The following is a 23,922-nucleotide window of genomic DNA, read 5'->3' on the forward strand; positions in this document are numbered from 1 at the left end:
GAACCTGGAAAAACACGAATCTGGTGCAAAAGCCCACTCATGTCAGTAATCCAGCTCAGACTGAGAGACCATCTAAAGGCTCAGGACCCCGCTGCAGGTGTTCTGGAATCATCAGCTGATCAAAGTGACACTTTCAGTCTAGAATATTGAACAAAACTTTGATTTTCTGAAATTTTGAATGTTCGGGTTAGGTTTAGCCTTCGACTCTACACAGACTCCACACACGCAGAAGGGCTAACAGTCCGATAAACTTTTAAGAGGCTGATTAACACCGCCCTTTGCATTGTTTGAAATGAACACATGTGACATTCATATTCACCCGTTATGCATCAGAATTGTTTTATACGTCTGATTGGTGCCCTCCTAGCGACTTGGTGGCCTATAGTGCCTGATATGGGTGGAGCTGCAGATAATACACCACCTCTCAGCCATTCAATTACATTTAAACATTAAGAAATAAAAAGCTGCTCAATTTACAGACAACCAAGTAACTAAAGACTCTCTCAGACAGCAAGAATACCAACATTTCTTACATTTGGAGCCTAAAACTAAGCCAATCACACAAATGTTTACTCCTACAGCCAATCCCTGAACTGTAAAACACTCACATGCTGTAAAACCTAAATAAGAGTGCATTATAATCACTGTTTATTTCCACAGGGATTCACTGCATCCCCGTTTTGCTCCGATGACTCCAACTGTCCTACAACTCCACTCTCAGTCTCAATAACCCCCTCCTGTAAAACAGACACGTAAACCCACGTCCATGTAAAGCAACTGGATAAAAACAAAAAAACTAAACTTTTATTGAACTTGAAAATAGCATTAATTCCATTTAAACATTCTTTAAATGAAAATAACAAACAATACACTGAAATAATCACCAACCACATAGAAAAACATGGATGCAGAAGTTTGTTTAAAAAGAAAAACGCAGCAAGTGTTAATGAGAAATCTTCTAAGTGAACACAAAGAAAAGGCCATTCAGAAACACTACATGTATGATGCTGGAAATGCTGTTCCACAGGAGAGACTAATGTTTGGTCCTTTTGTCAGGGGAATTGTTACGGACAGAAAAGCAAATCATTTCAGAGCCCTGTTACTTTACTAATGCAGCAAAAACAAAAGCATCCCATGCTGATGTCTGGGGTCCCCTCCGGCCATAGAAGACTCAGCATGTAGCTTAGGGACGTTCCCCGTCCCTCTGGGGATTCCCTCTGTTACCGGAGGAGCTTCAGACTTCAACTCACTAGAACATAATTAAATAGAGGAGAGAAAACACCAACATAAGAAATGGAGGTGGAGAACGTTCTGACAATTGGAGATCGGCAGAACTTGATCAACGCCATTTTAAATTGTAGGCACTCATGGCTCTTCAATAGTGCACAGCGACAGGAGTGGCGGAATGGTCCCACCACAATAAAAGTCTTCCTCTCAAAGCCAGCTCAGAGACTCCTGGCTTGATGTGTACACGTTTTCTGACATCACGGACACGTCGGGTCCAATGGGACACCATTGTACTAAACGCTTCACTTAGACTTGAACACAAATGAACAGAGGTGTGGGAGGTCTTTGGCGCTCGCTGTGACAAACAAACAGCATGTATGAAAACCAACATGGCATCAAAAGTCCAGACTGAGTGAACAGACAACAGGAGGAGCCCAAAGAGAACAACACACCTGGAGCGTACTGATGGCTATACACAAATCCTTCATTTCTTCCAACAGTTCCGTTACAGACCGTCCCGTCTCCGGTCAGGACCGGAGATCACAGCGGTTCTCCGTCTAGACCAGAGCCTGGACTCTGGACACGTCCACATACCGCAGACAGCCCTCCAGTTTACCGGTTAGTCTACCCTAGAAGTTATTATCTTAACCCTATTGAAGCTAACTCAGTTTATAATGATGACACTTATGTTTCTCAGTACCTTGTGAATTTTATTTTGTTTTTAAGTCACAGCATGTACGCAGATTCTGGGGAATTGTTTTCCTGGAAAGTCATTTGGGTCTCTCCTTGCTTGCATATTAATGACCTGAAAACTAGCAGGTTGTGGATGACCTTGATGTTCAGATCCCTGTCCGAGAAGCTTTTAGAGCTGCATGAATGCATACGAGGGCACACCCGGGGGAGGAGACGGACCATCAAAGTGTTGGTAAACGACAAGCCCCGGCTCAGAGACCCCCTCCGTCTGCTAACGGGACGCAGCCAGACTCAGGGTCTTGTCAATCATACTTATTTATTTTGTTGGGAGTGCTGTCAGAAGGGAGTGGCAAGTACGAATCCCCGGAGGTTACTGGAGATCTGCCTGACCTAAATGTGACCAGACCAGCTGATGTGGGTCTGCTCCTTGTGCTGAGACTGGTCGCAATCCAAGAAGGCAGGTGACAGAAAAAGGGTTCTCAGATGAATTCCAGTAGTGAAAAGTCTTTGATAAAGACCAACGATTTGAGATTTGATCCTGTCTTTGAAAATATAGTAATTATTGAATAATGAAACCAGGTTGAGGGGCCAAGCAAGGTGAGGGCCTCTCAGGCAAAGCAGGAGGATACTGAGAGAGGTAGTGGCTGGGATATCCAGAGGAGACGGGGGGGAAGGGCTGCCCCGTTCTGGGAGGAACTGGTGGGTATGGTGATGCTGAGTAGACAACAGGAGGCGGGGGGGCAGCAGTTGGAGTCAGAACAGGAGCCGGCTGAGATGGAGGAGGAGGTGGCTTCCTTCTGGGTTGGGCCATGGGAGAGGTGTCGCTGCCATCGGTGAGCAGGGAGGCCACTGCTGGAACGTCCTGAGAACGGGAGGAAGGGACCGACACCTGGGGGAGCCGCTGGCCCGTCAGCACCATTTCCTGTAGCTTCTCAATCTTCACACGTCTCAAGTGGGCCAGCTTCCTCTGGCTCTGGTAGGCATCAATGAAGGAATCCAGGGTCATGTCACCATCCAGGAAAGAGTCGGCCATGTTCTGTTGAGAGAAGTCAAACGGGTTTTAGAGCGAGGAGATGAGGTACTGCTGACAGCTGAGAAACAAGGTGAGTCAAGAAACTGGAAACAGCAAAGAGGGCAAAGCCACCAAGCTACCCAACAAACGCCATTTCAAAACCATCACCCTTCAGACTTGTCGTAGCTTTAAACCGGACAAGCAGCATAGCTGTAGCTGTTTTATGGTTATGTGTGTATTGTGTGGTGTGATGTCACCAGCATGCCATTCACACAATAGAGGGGCAATAGAAACATGACTCAGAGATTTAAGGTGGTTTACCAGGGCTTCTGGGCCATTTTAAGCCCCGACTATGTTTCATAAGCGGTGTAGAAAAGTGTCTATTCTACAACCCATTTCAAATCCCTCAGAAGCTGATGACCTACTTGTGAGTGGCTCACAGACTGTTTCACATTCAAACACACTAGTATGGCTTTGAAACGGTGTCAACTAGGGCTGCACGATATTAGGAAAACCTGCGATATTCGATAACAGTGCTTAATACTGCGATATCGATATTACTCGCGATAAATGAACAAATACTAAAGTATGCAGTGCTGATGTCGTCTGGCGTGTGACGTCTGCTCTGGGTTCAAAGCAAACAAAAACTAATGCATGAATTCCATTACAACATAACATTTTTACTGCAAAAATATGCAGCTGCACCTGCTACTGTATTAGCAGCTGCACCTGCTACTGTATTAGCAGCTGCACCTGCTACTGTATTAGCAGCTGCACCTGCTACTGTATTAGCAGCAAAACAACAAACTGCATGCATGCAGTTTCTCAGTGACTTTAAAACATCACCACCACCATAAAACTTTTGCTGATGCTCCAAATACAGAAAAACATCCCTTACCAGGGTTTTTGAATAAATAAAAAAATCTGAAAATAAGTTTAAATGTTAAATAATAGTTAACATCACTTAAATGCAACAGCAAATTCTCTCATTGCTACTGAACATTTTCTCCACTTATGTGGTTATGATATAAGGCTGTTGCTGTAATTGGGAAGTGAACTGTGCTGGGCCAAACTAGGAGAATATTAAGATTTTCTGAGGGAAAGAGAAAAACTATTGTCCACCTTTCAGAAGAGGAACCGGCAAAAAAACTACATGGAAAATATGTGAAAACGTTTGTTTTTAACCCCAAATTGAACAAGTTTACCTAGATCTTAAAAAGCAGCTCAGATGATGAAACTGCAACTATGATTCTGATAACAAGCTAACAAATTGAACTAGCTCCTCTAAGATAACCGGCTAGCAGAGCTTCTGACTGACAGTTTATGTGCAGCAGCAAATCAACTATCCTGAATAACAAGGTTATAAAAGCTCATAAATGAAAAATCACTTAGATGTGTGGGGGAACTTTTCCAGGCCCTCTTTAGCTGGGTGGGACTGGGAGGAGAGAGCTGTAGCCTTTTAGCTGGAAGCTAACCGGAGCCTGGGGCTAACACTAACGACATGAAGGTGGGTTGGTTCACCGGCACGTGTCGGAGTCAGCCCGGTAAAAATGATTAACGACACCGAGCGGACTCACGTTCACGTTTGAAAGCAGCACTGATTCCAGAAACGTCAGCACAAAGTGCGTTCGCTGCTCTGAGCCAGCAGGACGAACAAGGGAACGGCGCCGCTAACTCAGTTCGGGTGTTGCTTTCCAAAAGGGTCTATGTAGGGGGCGGGCGTATTTCGTGAACGGAACCATCTGATTGGCCGCATATCAGAAGGACTACATTTGATTGGTCAAATAATACTTCCGTGTAAAAAACAGAGCTGGTTTACAAAAAGCTGATGCATGACACGGATGGAAATGTTTGAACCAAACATTTATCGCTGTTTTTGCCGTGTTTTGCGATGGGCCTATCACACGTCCTTTTATCCCGATGACGATAATTTTTCAATATATTGTGCAACACAAGTTTCTAGTCAGCAGGTTGAGACTTGGGCTAACGGTTAGCTTCTGCTAGCTGAGATGTTCTCTGCTGTTTCCTGGACGATAAACCAACAACAGCCTTCCCTGTTGTGAGTCCAAATGGGTGAGTCCATGAATGTTAGTGACAGTGTGACGTAGATCTGCCAGGCTTTTCTAATCCTAGAGATTCGCCGTCTATGTTCTGTCAGAAGCTAATGCAGGAGATAGGTGTAGGAGACTATTCTCACGTTCAACCTGCATGAAAACTCAGAACGACTGATTATAACCAGAAATCTGTTTCAGTGTTCCACACCTTTAATTATATTGGCCTACTAGCCTGCTTGAGTTTCTGTAAAAGACAAAAGGTTTAACTGTTGACAGCTGGTCGGGGTTAGTGCCGAAGGATGGAACCGTCGTCATGAAATAAGAGGCCATGTTCCTCCTAGTGCAGTGGTTATTATGAATATCCTTATTATAACTTCTCATTCATAATTCTTTTCCAAATTTCGTCATAAAGATTATTTGGACAAGGACGATTAATACTGTTGTTTTTAGGACAGGAACAACAGAGAGGTGTTGTTGATTAAACGTTAAAGCAGCTTGCCATAGTTGCTTGTTCTAGACAAGCACTGGGAATCGTAGAACATTATTAAATTAACAGGGATTATTCTAATATTCCTGTTAAATTCCTTCAGTCACTAACATAATCTGACTCAGCTGGAGCCTATTTGTCTGCATGATCATTTCAGAAATGCTGACAATTTGGGACTGTTGCAACTTTTTGTCTGCCAGCTCGGGAGATGGAGGAGTCACCATGCTGAATTCATCTTAGCAGCTTTGAGAATCTAAAATCCTCCCTCACAGGAGACTTCAAGCGCTTCCTAGGTGAAAACGAAGCCATCCCAGTGGTTATTGACGCTGGTTCTGCTGTGCAAGTCCAATGATGTCTTTTTCCTGCGTTGTTAAGAGACATCTTTACGGTGGGTTACGCAGCGTTTCACACCGTGGTTTATAGTCAAACCGGTATGTCCCTGCAACTCTACTCATAGGTGGATGGAAAATATCCACTGGTGGCAGACTGTTGCTGCAGAATGCAAAATTCTCATCTCTTATTAGTAACCACTCAATGCAGCTCGACTCATCTCACATGCCAAGCCCATCGGTAATGGGTCTGTGGCTGCCATCCCCTTTCCAGTGCCTGCTTTGTTGTGGTTCCAAGTAAGCCAAGCTGAGGTGGACACAGTTTTCTACCTGCTGCTCGCAGCCTTTTCTGGGTCCCAGACTAAGCAGAATGTTTACCGTCACTACCACGTGCGCGATCACTGTGATGTGTGTTAGGTAAAAAATGGATATTATTATTGAATGATATTAATTTCTTGACTGCTAAAACATCTGGTGCTTCATTAAGAATGATTAAACGCAGGTTCATCCTGTTGCTAGTCTCCATCAGTCTCCACAGGGAGGACTTGACCTTGCCTCAGACCAGCTTGGTCTGATTTATCAGTAACACTCCCATAGGAAACTCTCTGCTGAATGAATGCACCTGGGTTGGTATGAAGGAAATGTGACCTTGAGGTCCCTCCTCATCACTCCAACGGCTGTGAAAATGCTGAGGGGCCACCTGGACTCAACTACCCCAGCGCAAGCTCACCGATGACAACAGATAAGTTAACGAACTGCTTTAAGCTTGCAGGGTCCACCACACAGCTGCTAATGTTGGTGGTCGGTCGCACTCATGGCTCTGCCCTGGAATCGCCCCTCAGCACCTGACGGAACGATTGAGACGGCAGCAGTTGAGGGAGTACTGGAACAGGAACTGAATAGACAGATTGAGATTGAGGCTCCTCCTGAGCCCATCTACATTGTACCGTGCACTGCCTCCACCGAAGGCCCCTGGAACTCAAGCACCAGCACCCAAATCTCCAGACTGGTTTCAATGGCTCCCCGACACTTGGACAACTTCATTGACACGCCCTGCTAACTCTACACCCCCATAAATCAACCAACTTCTCATGGGTCCCTCACTCGATGGAATGGGAACCCCTGACCTGCGATTGGTGTGGCAACTGTAGCTTGGCTCGGCTACAACCCTCCTCATCTCACAGAGGAAGGGGTCTCTGAAGACATCAGAGCTGAAGAAAGAGAGTTTAAGCCTGTTGTGGCTTTCCGCACTCCACACTATGCAAAAGGACTGTTCTACAGCATCTTTCCCCACTTCGAAACCACAAGCCTGATGAAATGCATGAATTAAGTTTGGTGGTCTCTGGGAAACGTCTCCACCATCCTCTCCGAAATGACCTAGTCCCTCCTCTTTTGTGTGTTCATTTCAGGTTTAAGAGTTAAAGTATTTAAAAAATAACCCAACAACGTGCTTTGGTGTCACACACACATCACCTGGCACCCGTGCTTTGTGTCGGGCTGCTGCCCCACTATGACGAGCCATTTCTCAGGTATTACTGAAAAACTACCCAAAACGTGAAGAGCGGTGTCGAGTCGAGCAGAGTCGAGCCGCTCTGAGTTGTGGAAATGCCCCATAAGTTAGTCAGGCCTGCAGCTGCCCAACAACGATGTGAACAAGGAGGTTTTTGTTGCACCCAGCTAGTGGAAAAGCAGGTACATGAATCATGACCCTGGATGCATGAGGTCATTCATAGAGAGGCCCATAGAGTGCTTACCTCTGTCTCTTCTTCTATTTTAGCTCCTTCTGCCTGCAGCAGAGCCAGCAGAGTATCCAGAGAGCGGTTTCCAGACTTGTGCTCTGTTAAATAACAAAAGGGAAATGACAACTGTTAGGATTCTGCTGTCAGACAGACGGGCTGGTAACACAAGCAGCTAGGAGAAAATAACCTGCAGTGGCATGCAACGTCACACCCCACATGAATACTTAAAGATAACACAAACACTTTGTGGTGGAGCAGAACTGGATAACTGATGGTGTACAAAACCATTTGGTTGTTTAAAGACTACGTCTATTTTAGAAAACCTCCATTTCTATTTCTGAGGGGAAAACATCCCTGCAACTCCAAAAAGGATCTGACAAACCGTTTAGCATCTCAAGTGGGGGAGGTAGCACCTTACTGTTTACAGCGGGGGCGGGGAGCCGATGGCGTTAACTGATGAGTGGAAGGAATACTTGGAACGGCTACTCAGTCCCACCAACATGTATTCTAGTGAGGAACTGGAGCTTGAAGACCCAGGGATGAATCCATTTACCTTTGGGGCACGAGACACCAAGGTCAAGCATGTCCACGTTATCAGGACCACTGGGGCAGGCCACATCTGTCCTGGGTTTCTCATGAGTGTTGTGTGGTTAAAGGGCGTATAAAATAGCATTATTATTATTATAATTATTAATCATGTATATTTTCTGCCTTAGACCACTTCCTGAGGAGCGGCAGGCAACTTTTAGCGTCCAACATCTTGCCCAAGGACTCTTCGACAGGTGGCCTGTTGAGGCCTGGGACCAGAATGACTGACAGTTATGTGGACCAATGGTTCAGATGATCCACCCGAAAGAAAAGATCCTCTGCTATAATTTTAATTCTGTCAAAAGCTTGAGCAAAAGCTGCTAAGAAATCTAACAGCGGAGCCAACTAGCCAGTAGGAGCAGTTGTTAGTGAATATGGTGCTCTAACAGCAGCACGAGTGCAAACACAGCAAAAAGAGACTTTTTTTCTGCTAAAATCTTAAGAGTTAGGGCGGTGTTTTCATGGGAAAAATACTCATGCACAACGCTTCAGTCCAACAGTGTTGGTATGTGTTCTCTGTGGCCCTGGTACCGCTCTAGTTTCTCGTGTTCCTTTTTCCTGATGTTGGTATTGCCACACCAACCACAGCAGCTGTCCTCTGTTGTTTGTCCACCACCATTTTGTCAGTCCAGATCTGGAAGTCCCACTGGAGCTTGGCTCTCTCGTTCTCTACCACCTTAGGAAGAGTTACCCACTTTGCCCTTGGGGCTTCCGGTCCATACTCTGCACAGACGTTTCTGTAGACAATACCAGACACTTGGTTGTGGCATTCCATGCAAGCTTCCCCTTCCAGCATCTTACACCCTGCAGTTATGTGGTGGATCGTCTCAGGGGCCTCTGCATAGCCTACATCTCGGGTCTAGTCTGGTGTGGTAGGTCTTGGCCTCGGTTGCTCTGGTGTTCGGGGCCTGTTCCTGTGCAGTCATGATGAGTGCCTCTGTGCTGTCCTTCAGATCAGCTCTTTCTAGCCATTGGTAGGATTTTTAGGCATCAGCCACTGCAGTTATCTGTCGGTGGTACATCCCATGTAGGGTTTTGTCCTCCCATGATAGTGATCCCCTCAGGTTGGTGATGGCGGAAGTGCTCATCAGACAGTGAATAAAAATGTTCCTTAGAACAAAAGTTAAAACAGAAACAGGATGAAGGCATCATTTATGCTAATAGCAACAATGTGCTAAATCTTCCTTCTGGGTCAAACAGCTATTTTTCTCTCATCTTCATCTCTAGCTGTTCGACAGCAAACCCTCAACTAGGACAGCTAGTGCCTAGAAAGTGGGGGGCAGGGAGACACTGGGCAGCCTACATTTGATGAAAGCAGTCACTTAATGCCATCAAAGGAAACCATACCCCAGTGTAGAGAAGAAGGGATGTTTTAAAGGGCCTGTGACTGTGTGGCACTGGGCTGTTAAACAGGATCTACAGTACTGTTGCTGCTGCAGTGTTCACTGGAACATCGGGGAACCAGTCAAACCGGTCTCAGAGTGGAGTCATGTGGAACAAACGACGACAGGAAAAAGAGAACTGGCTTCCCTCTAATGAAGGAGAAATCACCTGAGAATAACGTCATGTCTAGTCAAAGGTCTCAAACCCAACAGGAACAAGATTAGATCCCACAACACGGAAAACGTGTTACCTTTAAGGGAATCAGCAAAAATGTTATTCTCAAATGTTTATAAATCTAAACACAAGCTACTAGAGTATGGCAAGAATGATTTTCATGAATATTTGACTGAAATTGAAATCAGTTATTTAACACGAACGTTAATAACACAAACAGTCCAAATAACAAGAGAGCTATACGGTGCCATATACGGTGTAATATAAAGATAAATACAAACATCTATGTTGTAGTGAACCTTCACAATGTCCTGCCGCATAATTATTATTTAGTGACAGAGGCACTCGCAGGGTGTGTGCTATTTTTACTCCACACAAAAACAGCGTGAGACGATCAGTAAACAGTATAAGGTACCTTGTACGCTCCACAGAAATACAACTCAGCACAACTATGGTGGTGTTGTTGGACTTTCTGCTCAGTTTTATGGTGTTTGTCAGACTCTGAACCAGGAAATGGCAGCAGGCAGTGAAGTGGTAGGGAGAAAGCAACCAGTGACTCCGACCCCTAGCTAATCAGCGGCCTGAGTTGCGACGCTGGCCCGACTCAGCCTTGCCAGGTACCTCAACATAGCAGGGACTAAAAATTGGGGAGAAAGTAGAGAAAATACGGAACCGTGCTTTTGGAAACTGGTCGGGCCGAGCTGCATCGGTCAGAGTTACTCCGAGCCGTGCTCTTCAAAAGCTGGCGTTAGGCTGCAGTGAGAATGGCAATGAAAGTCAAAAACAGTCATAACTGGACATTAATTCAAGCTTTCCTCCATCTCTGTTTTGTATCAGTCCTCTATGACTTCATGGACAGCTGTGTTCAAATTTCTTAGTAACTAGGAACATAAAAACACAGACATTGAAACGTGACTAATTGAAAAAAGCTCCTGTGGGCACAAAGCTGGTGTACCTATAGAAGACTTGCGAAGCTGATAGGACTCAAAGTTCTCCTGAAGACATCCGTAGCGCTTGGTGAGCTGCTCTTTCTTCTGCTCTAGCTGGGGCTGAAGGGTGAGGTTTTGCTCGGCCAGTGTTCGGTTGTTGGCCAACGTCATGTCCTTGCTCTGCTGGACCTCCTGCATCTACAGGAGAAAAGGTAGCAACTGGCGTTAATTATGCTGGTTAAAGGCAATCTTATTAGAAAAATAACGCATTTTTTAAAGATAAAAAGGAAGTTGATTCATAAGCCTGGGTAATTATTCTGATAAGCTTACGTTTGCTATGAACCAGTTCCAATAATCTGAACTAACCAAATAAAATATGAAAGTGTTCAATTAAAAAGTTTAGCTCTGTGCTGATAGAATGAGATACGGTTGGGATTAGCTTACCCAGGGCAGACATGTGACCATCGGTCTCGCTCTAGCACAAACTCATCGTGATCAAACTTTGACAGAAACCTGTGTCACACTGTACAATTCAACATTTAACACACAGCTTCCTGACAAGGAAGAATCACACCAGTGAGTCCAAAAATGATAGAAAAGCTGGCGATCGCGTTGGCGCTCTTATTATGGGATGTGCGCTCTGTCCCGCTGCTCTCCTCTGTGAGAGCAGGGGTGGGGGGGATGCACACGTTCCGTTGCGGATTCTCACCAGTATCAGCTGATGGAAGGCTCTAGTTTCGTTGCGCCGTTTGTGTCAGCGGACACGGTAGGTTCGGGGAGGGGGGCGGGGCATGACGCTTAGCCTGGTGGGTGGGCAAGCAAAGCCTGGCGGCCCGCCAGGCTTATAAAGCGCTGGGGAAAACCCTGACATTATATTTATTTACCACTAAACAAAAGAACAACAGAGTAGAGAGAAAACAAAATCTAGTATTCCAAATCACTTTGTCAAGGACGAAAAAGATATTTATGATAATAAAGAAATCACTGATGAGTTTAATGATTTTTTTGTAAATGTAGGTAGGAGTTTGATGGAAAACAAACCAATAATAGAAGATAAATTGACCACAATGATTAGTACTGTCAATAGTATTGTCCTTGACAAAGTAGATAAAGAAGAAATACGAAACATTGTAAAAAAAATGTGGAAACAAACGATCACCCGATTATCAGGACCTGGACATGATAACTGTTAAAACCATCATAGAATCTGTCATTCAACCATTCACTTACATTTGTAATCTATCACTTTCTATAGGAAGTTTTCCTGACACAATGAAAACAATGAAAGTCATTCCTTTGTACAAGAGTGGTGATAAACATAGTTTCAATGATTACAGGCCGGTGTCACTGCTTCCACAGTTTTCTAAAATATTGGAAAAAGTATTTGTATCAAGGTTGGATAAAGTCATCGAAAAAATAATATTTTAAACAATGAACAACATGGGTTTAGAACTAAACATTCCACAGCAATGGCAATAATGGAATTAACGGATAAAATATCAACAGCAATTGACAATAAAAATGACTTTGTTAGTGTTTTCATTGATTTGAAAAAAAGCTTTTGACGTCATTGAGCACTCAAGGTTACTTCGAAAATTAAGTCAGTATGGAATAAGAGGTGTGGCTCATCAATGGGTTAAAATTTATTTAGAAAAAAGGAAACAGTTTGTTCAGATAAAGGACCATAAATCAAAACTATGTGAAATTAATTATGGAGTGCAACAAGGGTCGGTCCTCAGACCAAAACTGTTCATTTTGTTTATTAACGACTTGGTAAATGTATCTAAGACACTCGGTACCATTCTATTTGCTAGGGCTGGGGGTAAACGATTATTTTTAAAACGATTATTCTGACGATTATTTTATCGAATAGTCGACTATTCTAATGACTATTTAGAAAATTAATCTAATGATTATTTTTCTATTGCACAATTAACAAAAACCAGAAAATCTCAAATAAATTCCTCAAAAAAAATTGATAAATTGTTACTGTAAGAGAATAAACACTACAGGCCTTCCATTTTGTATAACACTGCGTTTATTGTGTTGGTTGGTTATGTTCTGGTGACATGTAGAACTTGGGAGTGCAGGCTGCTGCCTGAGAGGTGGTAGAAGATGGAGTGTCTCCACGCTGCTTTGTTTTGGTCACTTATGTGCGTGAGGCGAGTGGTCTTACGGGTTAAACCAAACTCAGGTGATATTTTACACTAAACCGAAAACCCACAACACTCTAAATGTAATAAAAGGGAGATCTACACCACAAAAAAGATGAACTCTAAACCAAAACGTAACGGCTTATCCCAACGCAAGAAGCTGTTAGCGAAGATGCTAACAGTAGCTTTACCAACATTAAGTTCAAGTTACCAAGTTTAAATAAACCAAAAACACCCAGCAGCAAACAGACCAGCACGGAGGAGAGACTGCTACCACCAAAACAGCTCTCCTCATGTCTGAAAGAAGCTCCTTAATGAAGGGAGAAGCGCTCCCGGTGATGTCCTACATCTGCGGTAGAGACGGAGCAGCGCATCTGACCCCGGAAGTTGTTGTCCGTTGCCGGGAGACGAAGGCGGGCAAAACAGGAAAATAATCTAGTAGTGGACGGACATTGTTCCGGGTCTTCGGTATTTGGCGGCGATGTTAGTGAAGGCGGAGAAGAGGGCGAACTAGAGGAAAAACAGGCAGATTCCTCCTCTATTTACAAACTCCTGGGGATGCAACAAGTGGGCGCGGTGCGTCGACTTCCGGATCTGACGTCGACAAATTTTTAGAATCGAGCCGTCGACTTCGTCGAGGCTTCGCTACAGCCCTACTATTTGCAGATGATACAACACTGTTTTACTCAGGATCAAATATTGAGGAGGTGGCTAAAGTGATAAATGATGAACTGATTAAAATTAAAAACTGGTTTGATATAAATAGATTGACACTGAATCTTAATAAAACAAATTTTATACTGTTTAATGATCAAAATAACAGTGATGTGTCATTGGAAATAGATGGGATTGCAATTCAAAGAGTAAAAGAAACTAAATTTCTTGGAGTTCTTATTGTTGAAGACTTGACATGGAAATCCCATATTAGTTACATAAAAGGTAAAATTGCCAAATCCTTAGGAGTATTACGTAGAGTCAAGTTTTACTGACTAATTCTGGTTTGTTGGCATTGTACAATTCACTGATGGTTCCATACTTGACTTATTGTGTAGAAATCTGGGGAGCAACATACAAAAACTACACACAACCCTTATTTATTTTACAGAAAAGAGCTCTGAGAATCATCAGTTATAGTGGCTGTCGAGATCCATAAAACCCATTGTTTATTAAATATAAATTACTGAAATTTCATGATTTAAAAGACTGGAAAATCTTACAAACCGTGTATAAAGCCAATTTAGGTACTCAGCCAACAAACATTCAGGGGATATTTGAAAAGAGAACTAGTAATTACATGCTGAAAGAAACTGATGCGTTTACAAAACCTAGATTTAGAACTAAAATTATGGAGTGGAATATATCTGTAAATGGTGTTAAATTATGGAATAACCTTAAAAGGGAAATTAAAAACTCTGTCATTTAATATATTCAAAAAATGTACCAAATTGAGTGTACTAAATAATTATGAAAATGTAAATTAAATCAATGATCAGGATCGCACTGGAATTTAGAACAGGACAAAGTTTAAAATGAATCTGTATGTGCGTCTGACAAATGGAAATTGCATAAAAACTAATTATTTCTTCTGGAAAAGGGGGCAGAAATTTTGTTTTTCCTCATTCTGCTCCTTTTTGTTCAAATTTGATTTTTTGTTATGTATTTCTTATTGTTTATATGTTTTATTTGTTTTTATTTTGAATGAAATTTAAAAAAAGAGAAAAAAAACCACCTCCCTACAAAACCAATTTAATATGGTCAACAGCATACCCTGTAGACCAGGGGTGTCAAACTCAAACTCAAACGGGGCCGAAATGAAACTCTGGGACGAAGTCGAGGGCCAAACTTAATATTTTTGAAAAAGTGATGCAAATTTGCACATTTTCTTTATCAACATGTATGCAATTTTGAACCTTTAAATTTGGGAACAAACTTATTTCTGCATTAACACTGAATATGGAATAACCAAATTACACACGAGCAAGTCAGTTTTAAATAAAACACATCAGTGGTGTTCATTACTTGTGGTATAATCAGCATTTTATAAATCTATTCAGGATTTATGTTTTCTTGTTTATTCATTTTTCTTATTTTTATTCTCTTTTTTTTCTCCTGTAATACGTGTCATCGCTGCGGTGACGTCTAGCTTTCCCCACTGAGGAACAATAAAGGGATTTTCTATTCTATTCATCTATCTGCAGCCTTTCCACTTCCTGTTTACTGTAGGTTAAATCTTTTCTCACAGGCCAACAACAAAATAAAAATATCATTTTATCTTAAATGAAAATGCAACATCTCACCTGTTAACTTTCATGTTTTGGAGCAGAAAAAGAGCATAAAACCAACATATTTAAAGCTCAGTTTGCTCCACTGGTTTACTGTGATGCTCACCTGTTCCAGCCAGATACCTGCATCATGGGGTTGATCTGAGCTGAGGAGGAGACTCCTGTTGTTTTGTTCATCTTCATCATAATAATGACAACATTAGATGACAACAGGTGCTCACATAGGTTTGTGCTGCTGAACATGTCTGAGCAGCTTGACCACGTTGTTGTGTGTCGGGGAAGAAACACAACCACAGCAGCCACAGAGCCGTGCTGGTTTGAGCGTGTCGCTGCTCGCTGGAGTTATTTCAGCTCTGTCTGGAAGTTAGTTGGAAAACTTTCTCTTTCAGTCGTGAACACATTACTGAGCGTTTAAAATCTCTGTTTCTGGGCTTCAACGTCAGAAAATAGCTGAGTGAACTCAGCGCTGAGTGAGAGGAGTGTAGCTTGTCCGAGACAGCGGAGCTGCACACTGGCAGCAGGCGCTGAAAAAGCACAAAGGAGGGGGCACGTCGGCTCTGCGCTGACGCCGCAAAGCATCATGGGAGTTGAAGTCTTTGCGGTAAAATCGGCCAGCGGGCCAGTTTTAATATATTTTTGATATTTACCTCGCGGGCCACATAAAAATGCTCCGCGGGCCGCATCTGGCCCGCGGGCCTTGACTCTGACATATGTGCTGTAGAATAATGATGAGGAATTATTTTAATAAAAATTTAACTGAAATGGTCAGAATAGGTATTAAAGCAGCAGCAAAGTCAGAATAATACAGGAAAAAATTCTCACGCTGTTCATCACATGACTCATTTACATCCACTCAAATATGACCACCACTGGAGATGTCTGAAAACCAGGATGGAAAAGTCTTCTGCAGTACAGGTAAAGGCATAGAAATTGTTAAAAAAAAAAAAAACACACACATCATGCAGGAAGAACTTCCTATTTTTTCGACTCCACTCTGAGGTAAACGTCATGAGGCTAAATGCCTTTCACAACATATTCACAGAAGAGAAATCTATATGTAGCATATCACATTTCCCTTGTCAAGGTGAATCTCAGCCTGGCAAGCCATCCTGAAAATGTTAATATGTAGTCTGGCCATGACCCATAAGCTCTTTTAGAAGACAACAGGCCAGCTAATCAGCGTAACTCTGCCGCCACCGCAGGCAGCATGGTGTTGCGGGCATTTTGCACCATTCGTTCCATCAAGCTTGGTAGTAATATTGCCGGACTTGTGAATGCAAGGTTTACCCCAGCGCTTTAAAAGCCTGGTGGCCCGCTAGGGATGGGTACCTTTGACATTTGAATCGATTCGGTACTAATTACCGGTACCTAGGAATCGATACCGGTACTTAACGGTACCAATTTTCGATACTTTTGAGCGTTTATTATTTTAATTCTCTTTCATAATTAAATATATATTTTTCTCAATATATAACAATATTTGATAAATATCACGATAAATAACATTCAACTGTTTGTATTTTAACATCGTCCTTGTAGTTTTATAAGCTGATAATTAAACTGAAGCAAACATCTTCACTGTGAACTAAATTTACTGTCTATCTTCATTCCTTTTGCCGTCTTTTTTCATTTGATTTTTCCTACTGGGAAGTTAGAATTTACGAGGAGAAAGCGAACGCACCATTAGCTGATAACAATGGTGGCAATGGAAGCTAACATATCAAGCTAACGTTACCTTAAACAGTTTATTTAGCTGCTGGAGCAGATTAAAACGATGATGCCTCACACTTAGATCGTTGTCGCTGGTTTCATCTTCACCCGTCACATTTAGTAAAGTGAAGCCAAACTTCAGAGCGCGTTCATGTTTTTCTAGTCGGAAATTCGGAGTTCCGAGGAGAAAGCGAACGCACCATTAGCGAAACGGAAGCTAACGTATCAAGGTAACGTTATCTTAAACATTTTATTTACCTACCGGAGCAGATTAAGATGAGGATGTCTCACTTAGATCGTTGTCGCTGGTTTCATCATCACCCAGTTACCCATCACATTTAGTGAAGTGGACCCAAGTGTTAGCGTGCGTTCTTTCTACCATGCTGCTCTGTTTACAACTGGCTCGCAGCGACCGACGACATAACACTCTTGCGCATGCGCAGCTGTCTAGGCAAGTTCTCGTTATGAAGGACGTGTACCGAAATGAGGCACCGTTTGAAATGACGTGAATCAGTGCTCGGTCGGTACTATGGAATTCAGTCGGTACCTTAAAAAGTACCGAATTCGGTACCCATCCCTATCAGGCCCGCCAGGCTTTGCTTGCCCACCCGCCAGGCTAAGCATCATGCCCCGATCCTACCGTGTCCGCTGACACAACACGAACGGCGCAACGAAACTAGAGCCCTCCATCAGCTGATACTGGTGAGAAATAGCAGCGGAACATGTGCAACCACCCCACCCCCGCCCTCACAGAGGAGCGCTGCGGGACGGTGGACAAACTGTCCACGTTATCGTGATGGGACTTATGGCTCTTTGGAGGGAACCTGCTCATCACATCACTACCACGTAACAGAAGAGTGAAATTAACTTTGACATCGAAGGTCAAAGATCTGAAGTAGAACTTAGTTTGTACGTCTATCAGGATTGTTTAATAATTAAATGTGTAACCAACCAAAATCTGTTTGTTAGCAATGATAAAGAGAAATCCAAAGAAAGGAAAAGCCCCAAGCTCATCTTTACTAAGTGGAAACCTCACATTTGTTTGTGGAGCTCTGAATGGGAGTGGTTTTAACATTTTCATGGCCAACCTGATTTTTATGTATGACAATTGTTCAGTTTTCTCAGTTTTCTTGTTGTGAAAATCTATTTTACATTTTGTTGTTAATAAATTTGCTCCATTAGGAGCCAAATTAATTCTTCTGTATGCTTTTCCCTCATTTTGAAAGGATTAAATAAGTTGGGTGGATTTTTCCCAAAAACCCTCAAACATCATTTTTTTAGATGGAAGGATTTTCTAATGTAAGTTAAAAATGAGGGGGGGGGGGGGGGGGGGGGGAACCTAAGGTAAAAACCAGAGAAACTCCCAGTGGCACTAACTGTGTCAAAAGATGCCCAAAATGGTCCAGGAGAGGTCCGCCTGGATTTCTATCAACTAAAACCTCTAACTTTTCTATACTTCCTATTTTTTTCATGATTTTTGGGTCAGCAAATGTTCAGACGCTATTCTGTGGATTTCTAGATGTTTTAGGCTGCAACTAGGTATTTTAGAAGGAATTTTAACATCATAAAGTGGATTTTTTGTAGGCAGAACAGATTTTTTTCTCATTTCTGCTGTGTTCCAGATCATGTTACTCTCAACCAGTGACATAAGTGATGCTTTTTAGAATTTTAGAGTAAACGTTAGAGTCTTACCTTTATTTTGATACCAAAACAGCTCAAACAAACCTTGTAGTTTATGAGATATACTCTATTCATTTTGGGTACGTCTTTTTCAAGAAAATCTCAAATGGCCTAGGGTTCAAGAGGCAGGGTTTTTCCTATGTTCAAATTTGCGTGACGGCCGCCTCCATGTATTTTTGTGCCGCCCCAGCCTGATTTCACTCTGCCCCCAGCTATATGGATGTTATTTTAACTGCAGTTGCAGCGTTGCACCACTACACGGGTGCTGTATCAGCAGCGGTGCATCACAAAGCACTAAACCGCTGCAGACAAAGATCAAAAATAACTTTTCTCTCTATTTGATAGATATCTATGGTTGGTGCTATTGACGTCCTGATTTCCCCCCAGGCTTTACCATATCAGAGCAGGACTGTACAGTGCGACAAAAAAAAACTGTGTGTGTCTATTTTTAAACGTAGCACGGGTGCAACATGTTTGAATTACTATTTTCCCCAGAACTTTACTGAACAAAAGTAGGTTACGTGTAAGAAAAATGCTTTTTACTGGCGCACAGTGTGGTCATCTGGATGCAGTGGAGGAAAATAAAGGAACCAGCAAAGGCAGAACCGGTCCAAAGTTTGAGATCAAAAGTGCAGCTACATGCAGATTGGCTAATGCTAAAGCTAATGGGTAGCAGTCTCACGATCAAGTGGCGCACAGAAAAATATATGATGATGCTCGTAAAACTAAGAAAGACTAAACTCTACAAGCGGATGAAAAGTCCCCACCATCCTGTTTATTCTGCATCCTGCAGCGCTACGGATCAGAACCGCTGCAGATACTGGAAGTACAGCAAGCTGTTTTAGTATATAATTCTAATTCACAAACGCTTCCATCTTGGAACATAATTTAAGCTGGATTATTGCCAACCCGTAGATAATAGACATGCCACCATTACATTGTTAGCAGCAGAAATTAAATGTTATTACCATTTCCAATACAAATGCATGTTAATGAAATGCATTATGGTTTACTGCATATATTTATGTGTTATTTTGACTAAGATGAGTGCTATTAACACAAACCTAAAATGTTACTGAAATGTAGGTCAAATATTTAAAAACAATTTTAACTATAAATATCAGATGGGGAAAAGGGAACTAAACACCAATCTAATGCATATTATTGAGCCTTTTATAATATTTTGCCTTTAAAAAAGTGAGGCGGTTGGATGCACAGAGTATGTGTGTGCTGGCACACGGTCAGGATGGTACCACCTCTGCCTCAATCTGAGCCGGGAAAAACCCTGAAGAAGTGAACTGGAACTGATGTTACTGAGACATTCAAGAGCATTAAAAATAAAAAAGGACAGGAGGCACCGAATCCAAACAAATTCATGGCATGTCCATTTGCATTATTCAAAATGCTCCAAAAGCTTTTCTAAAAAGGACGATTGTTGCACAAAGGCAAAGCATGTGTGTGAGTTTTACCACTGCTGTACTTTACACTCAGTACTTCCCACCAATCTCAGATTTCTCTACGCCTCCCGACACCAGTGGCCTTTGTTCTCATTCTGTCTGCTGCTAAGAGACCATCCTCTTCACCCACAGCTCCACCTCTACCTCAGACACGTCTTTACCTGGCTGACTCTCTTCCATTATCTAATAACTGACTTGAGTCAACAACCAGTCCATTGCAGCACTCAATTCGTCCCTCCCTCTTGGCGACTTGTGGGATGAGGAAAACAAAACTATGGAGACAATCACCCAGGGTGTGGATCCAAACCAGCTGAGACTCCAATGGCAGTATGGTGTGGTGTCAGCCTGTAAAGTGTCAGGCACACCTCCACACTGGTCTACAGTCGCCAGTGTAAACGGAGGTCTTTGTCATGTTTTCACCACCAGTCACTGCTCTTACAGAACAGGCAGAAATTAGACTGGCAGTGTGAAAGCCCGCCTGTGTGACAAACAAGACGCATTCCTGCTCCCCGGTAGTGTTTGATGAAGCTGACGAGAAACTGGAGTAGGAAATGCATCTCTCCCCCTTAAGACTTTAGACTTAACCAAAACTATGAAAACGAGCTCTGTGGAAAAGCTCAGCCTGAAACGGCTCAGGCTGAACACACACACACACACACACACACACACACACACACACACACACACACACACACACACACACACACACACACACACACACACGAGTGTGTGTGAAGGGTTCAGCAGCATGAGGATCTTTACAAAACACCGATCTGTGGTGGCAATCCTTGTTTGTAGTAAAGTCTTTTCCTGGTAAGGGCTGTGAAAGGAAAAGGTGAGGCGCACACAAGGTACACATTAATAAAATAAACATTAAGCTGCTGGAGTTGGGCCAGAAAGTCAACGAACGGCTCGAGTAGAGACTCGACTCCGAGTTAAAAATATTTTAACTTTCTTTGACGTGCAAGTCGTGTTGTTTAGTTTCTGTCTATGAAGCTAAATCTCTCGACTGTGACGTGCTGAGCCTGTGGTGTAGTTCAGGGTTAGTTTACCTCGGTGTGAGCTGGACTCGAACCCCTGCCTTGTGGATCCGTCATGACAGTGACGAAGGTCACCTGTGCATCCCTGCGATGGTTTTAATGGTTTGACGCGAGTATGACTAGGATTAGCGCCCCGTGTCCGCACACACGACACCCTGGACGGGTTTCTGTTGACCAGGGAGAAGGAAAACAACGTCCTGCTTGCTCCTGCCCAGTTCCTATGGTAACGGTGTAACTCGTGTTAAAAGCCACAAACATGACTGGATGTTGGCGTGACTTCAGGCTAATTCCGTGGCTGCCGGAGCGTGTTTCGGAAAAACACAACAAAGGCTTCAGACGGAAAAACAGTGACCGACAAAAAGGAGAGGACGGATTACAAGGAGCCGTTAAACATACCTCATCCACCTCCTGGACCATTCTGGCGAGTTTTTCGTCGTCCTCTAAGAATTCGTTGAGCTGAATCATCGTGTACCCACTGAACTTGTCTGAAAAATTCGACATTTTAGCTCTTGTTGTGTGCTTCTCCTCTGCTCGCCTTTCGGAGTGTGACAGCTGACTGCGCTTCCTGTACAGGAAGTAGAAAGGATCCAGGCCCAGTGGTGAGTTCACGGACTGTCAGAAAAATGGGAATGGGCAGTATTGTGAAGTTCTGGGTGATGACCATCGACATAAATATACGACGTACTGACTCAAAGTATTATTTAGAATGCACGTTCTAACATTAACCCATGTCCTGTCATTTAAATCAATAGCTCAAGGTTTTTTAACGTAGCGTTTTTAAGCTTTTCAGAACTGTCGAGTTAAATGTGGATCTTCGGACTATGTTAAACCGTGTTTCCTTGTGGCTGATCGGGGACATTTTACCATCTGCAGCAGGTTTTTTTTTTTTTTTTTTTTTTTTTTTTTTTTTTTTTTAATTGAACATCAATCACATTACATTGTAACAACAACCAAAAACTCAACAAAAACAAAAAGAACAATTCAGTAGATAACCCAAAACCTTATAACTTGACCATTAGAAATATTCTAATCAGCAGAAACAACCGGAGTTATAAGATTAACAAGACACTATAAAGAAATAAAAATAAAATAAATACAATATTAATATTAATACTACTAATAATAACACAATAATAAAAATACATATTTAAAGGCAGAGGACCTTAGTTCACAGGATCTTCACTAAATCTGACAAGTGTAGCAGCCTGTACAGACTTTACTTTTTTAAGAGATTTGCAAAATAGCATAAAATCGTTTTGGAAAAAAGGAAAGTTTGGCTTCACTTTCATGAAACGACATTTGTGAATAAAAAATTTCCCAAAAATTATCAAATTGTTAACAACGAATTGAATCTGATTATTTTTTTCTATACACCCAAATTGAATAGTATTATATGTGAATAAGGGGATATTGTAACTCTTTTTGAATAAAAGCCAATTGTATAAATCTGACCAAAATGTATTTACCGATCTGCAATCATAGAAAAGGTGTTTCTGAGTTTCAATTTCACTATTACATAGGACACATAAATTATCTTGTATATTAAATCTGATATTTAAAAATTCTTTACATGGATATATATTATTAATTGTTTTAAAGTGAACTTCCTTCATTTTGGGGAGAAGAGGGTAAGAAAGAAACTCTGTTCTTATGACTTTAGTATCTATAATTGAGAAAATCGGAGAAAGAACTTTCCTTCTGACAGGAATAGGGAATAACTTGTTTGACAAGACTGCTCTTAGGTAAGAGTTATTACATCTACGGTCTGTAAAACTCAAATCACCTATAGATAATTTGGGAAGCTTAGGTGTATTTGTTCCATGTTGAATACTTTGACTGACCATCTGGCCAACAGCTGGAGAAATAGCCTTTATAACTCTAGAGTATTCCACTACAGAACAGTCTATATTATACTTAATTTTGAACTCAGTATGCTCCAGAAACTTACCCTTACTGTCCATCAGCTGCATTATGGCCCAAACTCCTTTATCCATCCAGCTTTTATAATACATTGATTTCCGTTTATACAGAACAAATCTGTTATTCCATATAGAGGAGGAATGTGGGCTAAAGTTGTGCGAGTAGATCATTTTCCAGTACATCAACACTTGTTTAATATAGTTAGAAAGTTTGATGGGTAATTTAAGAGGATCAAAATCACATTTTAACAGAAAATCTATACCTCCAATCTTCTCAAACAGAAATGAAAGAATACAAAACCAGATAGAATCTTTCTTAATTAAAATTTTTTTTAGCCATTGTAATTTAATAACTCCATTCATTACTTCAAAGTCAATGACTTTCAGACCTCCTTCTTCTATAGGTTTTACTAGATCGTTTTTCCTAATCAAATGTTGTTTATTATTCCAAATAAAATCATATTGTGTTTTATTTATTCTCTTAACATATTGGTCAGGGATAGCTACTGAAAAAGCAGGATAGATTAATCTAGATATACTCTCCATTTTTGTTAAAAGTATTCTACCAAAAATTGATATATTTCTTTGGAGCCAACTATTTAGAATCTTTTGATTTTTATTAATTATCGGTTGAATATTGTTATCCACTCTCTCCTTAAAGATTTTATTAATCTTCATACCCAAATACTTAATTTCATTCTTAATAGGGATATCGCAAATATGAAACTCCTCAGTATCATGAATTGTTAATATTTCACATTTGTTAGCGTTCAACCTTAAACCTGAGGCTTGTGAGAACAAAGACAGCGTTTTCATGGCATTAGGAATTTCCTTGGTACTATTCAACAATAATGCAGTATCATCTGCTAGTTGAATTATTTTAAGCGAGTGTCCTGCCACTGTTAACGGTTTAATTGATTGGTCATTTTGAATTAGTAAAGTCAGCATTTCTGTTGCTATAATAAAAAGAAGTGGACTAATAGGATCTCCTTGTCTAACTCCTCTATTAACTGGAAATCTGGTTGTCGTACCCGAAGAAAGAAGAACTGCACTCGATATATCTTTG

General features: G+C 41.8%; 1 protein-coding gene across 2 annotated transcripts; it reads right to left on the reverse strand.

Moving 5' to 3' along the window:
- Positions 1–782: 782 nt before the first annotated feature.
- vps37ba (VPS37B subunit of ESCRT-I a) lies at positions 783–21,535 on the reverse strand. 2 transcript variants are annotated; one of them, XM_015971857.3, is made up of 4 exons: positions 21,334–21,535; positions 10,642–10,813; positions 7,557–7,639; positions 783–2,956 (listed from the first exon to the last, which is right to left on the reverse strand). In XM_015971857.3, the coding sequence occupies exons 1-4, from the start codon at positions 21,436–21,438 to the stop codon at positions 2,480–2,482; spliced, it is 837 nt and encodes a 278-aa protein (XP_015827343.3). In that variant the 5' UTR covers positions 21,439–21,535; the 3' UTR covers positions 783–2,479. The 2 variants fall into 2 exon arrangements, with proteins under 2 accessions (XP_015827343.3, XP_054587188.2); XM_054731213.2 differs by lacking the exon at positions 21,334–21,535 and adding an exon at positions 20,950–21,299.
- Positions 21,536–23,922: the final 2,387 nt, after the last annotated feature.

Source organism: Nothobranchius furzeri, chromosome 17 (genome assembly GCF_043380555.1).
Source record: "Nothobranchius furzeri strain GRZ-AD chromosome 17, NfurGRZ-RIMD1, whole genome shotgun sequence".
Classification (NCBI taxonomy): domain Eukaryota; kingdom Metazoa; phylum Chordata; class Actinopteri; order Cyprinodontiformes; family Nothobranchiidae; genus Nothobranchius; species Nothobranchius furzeri.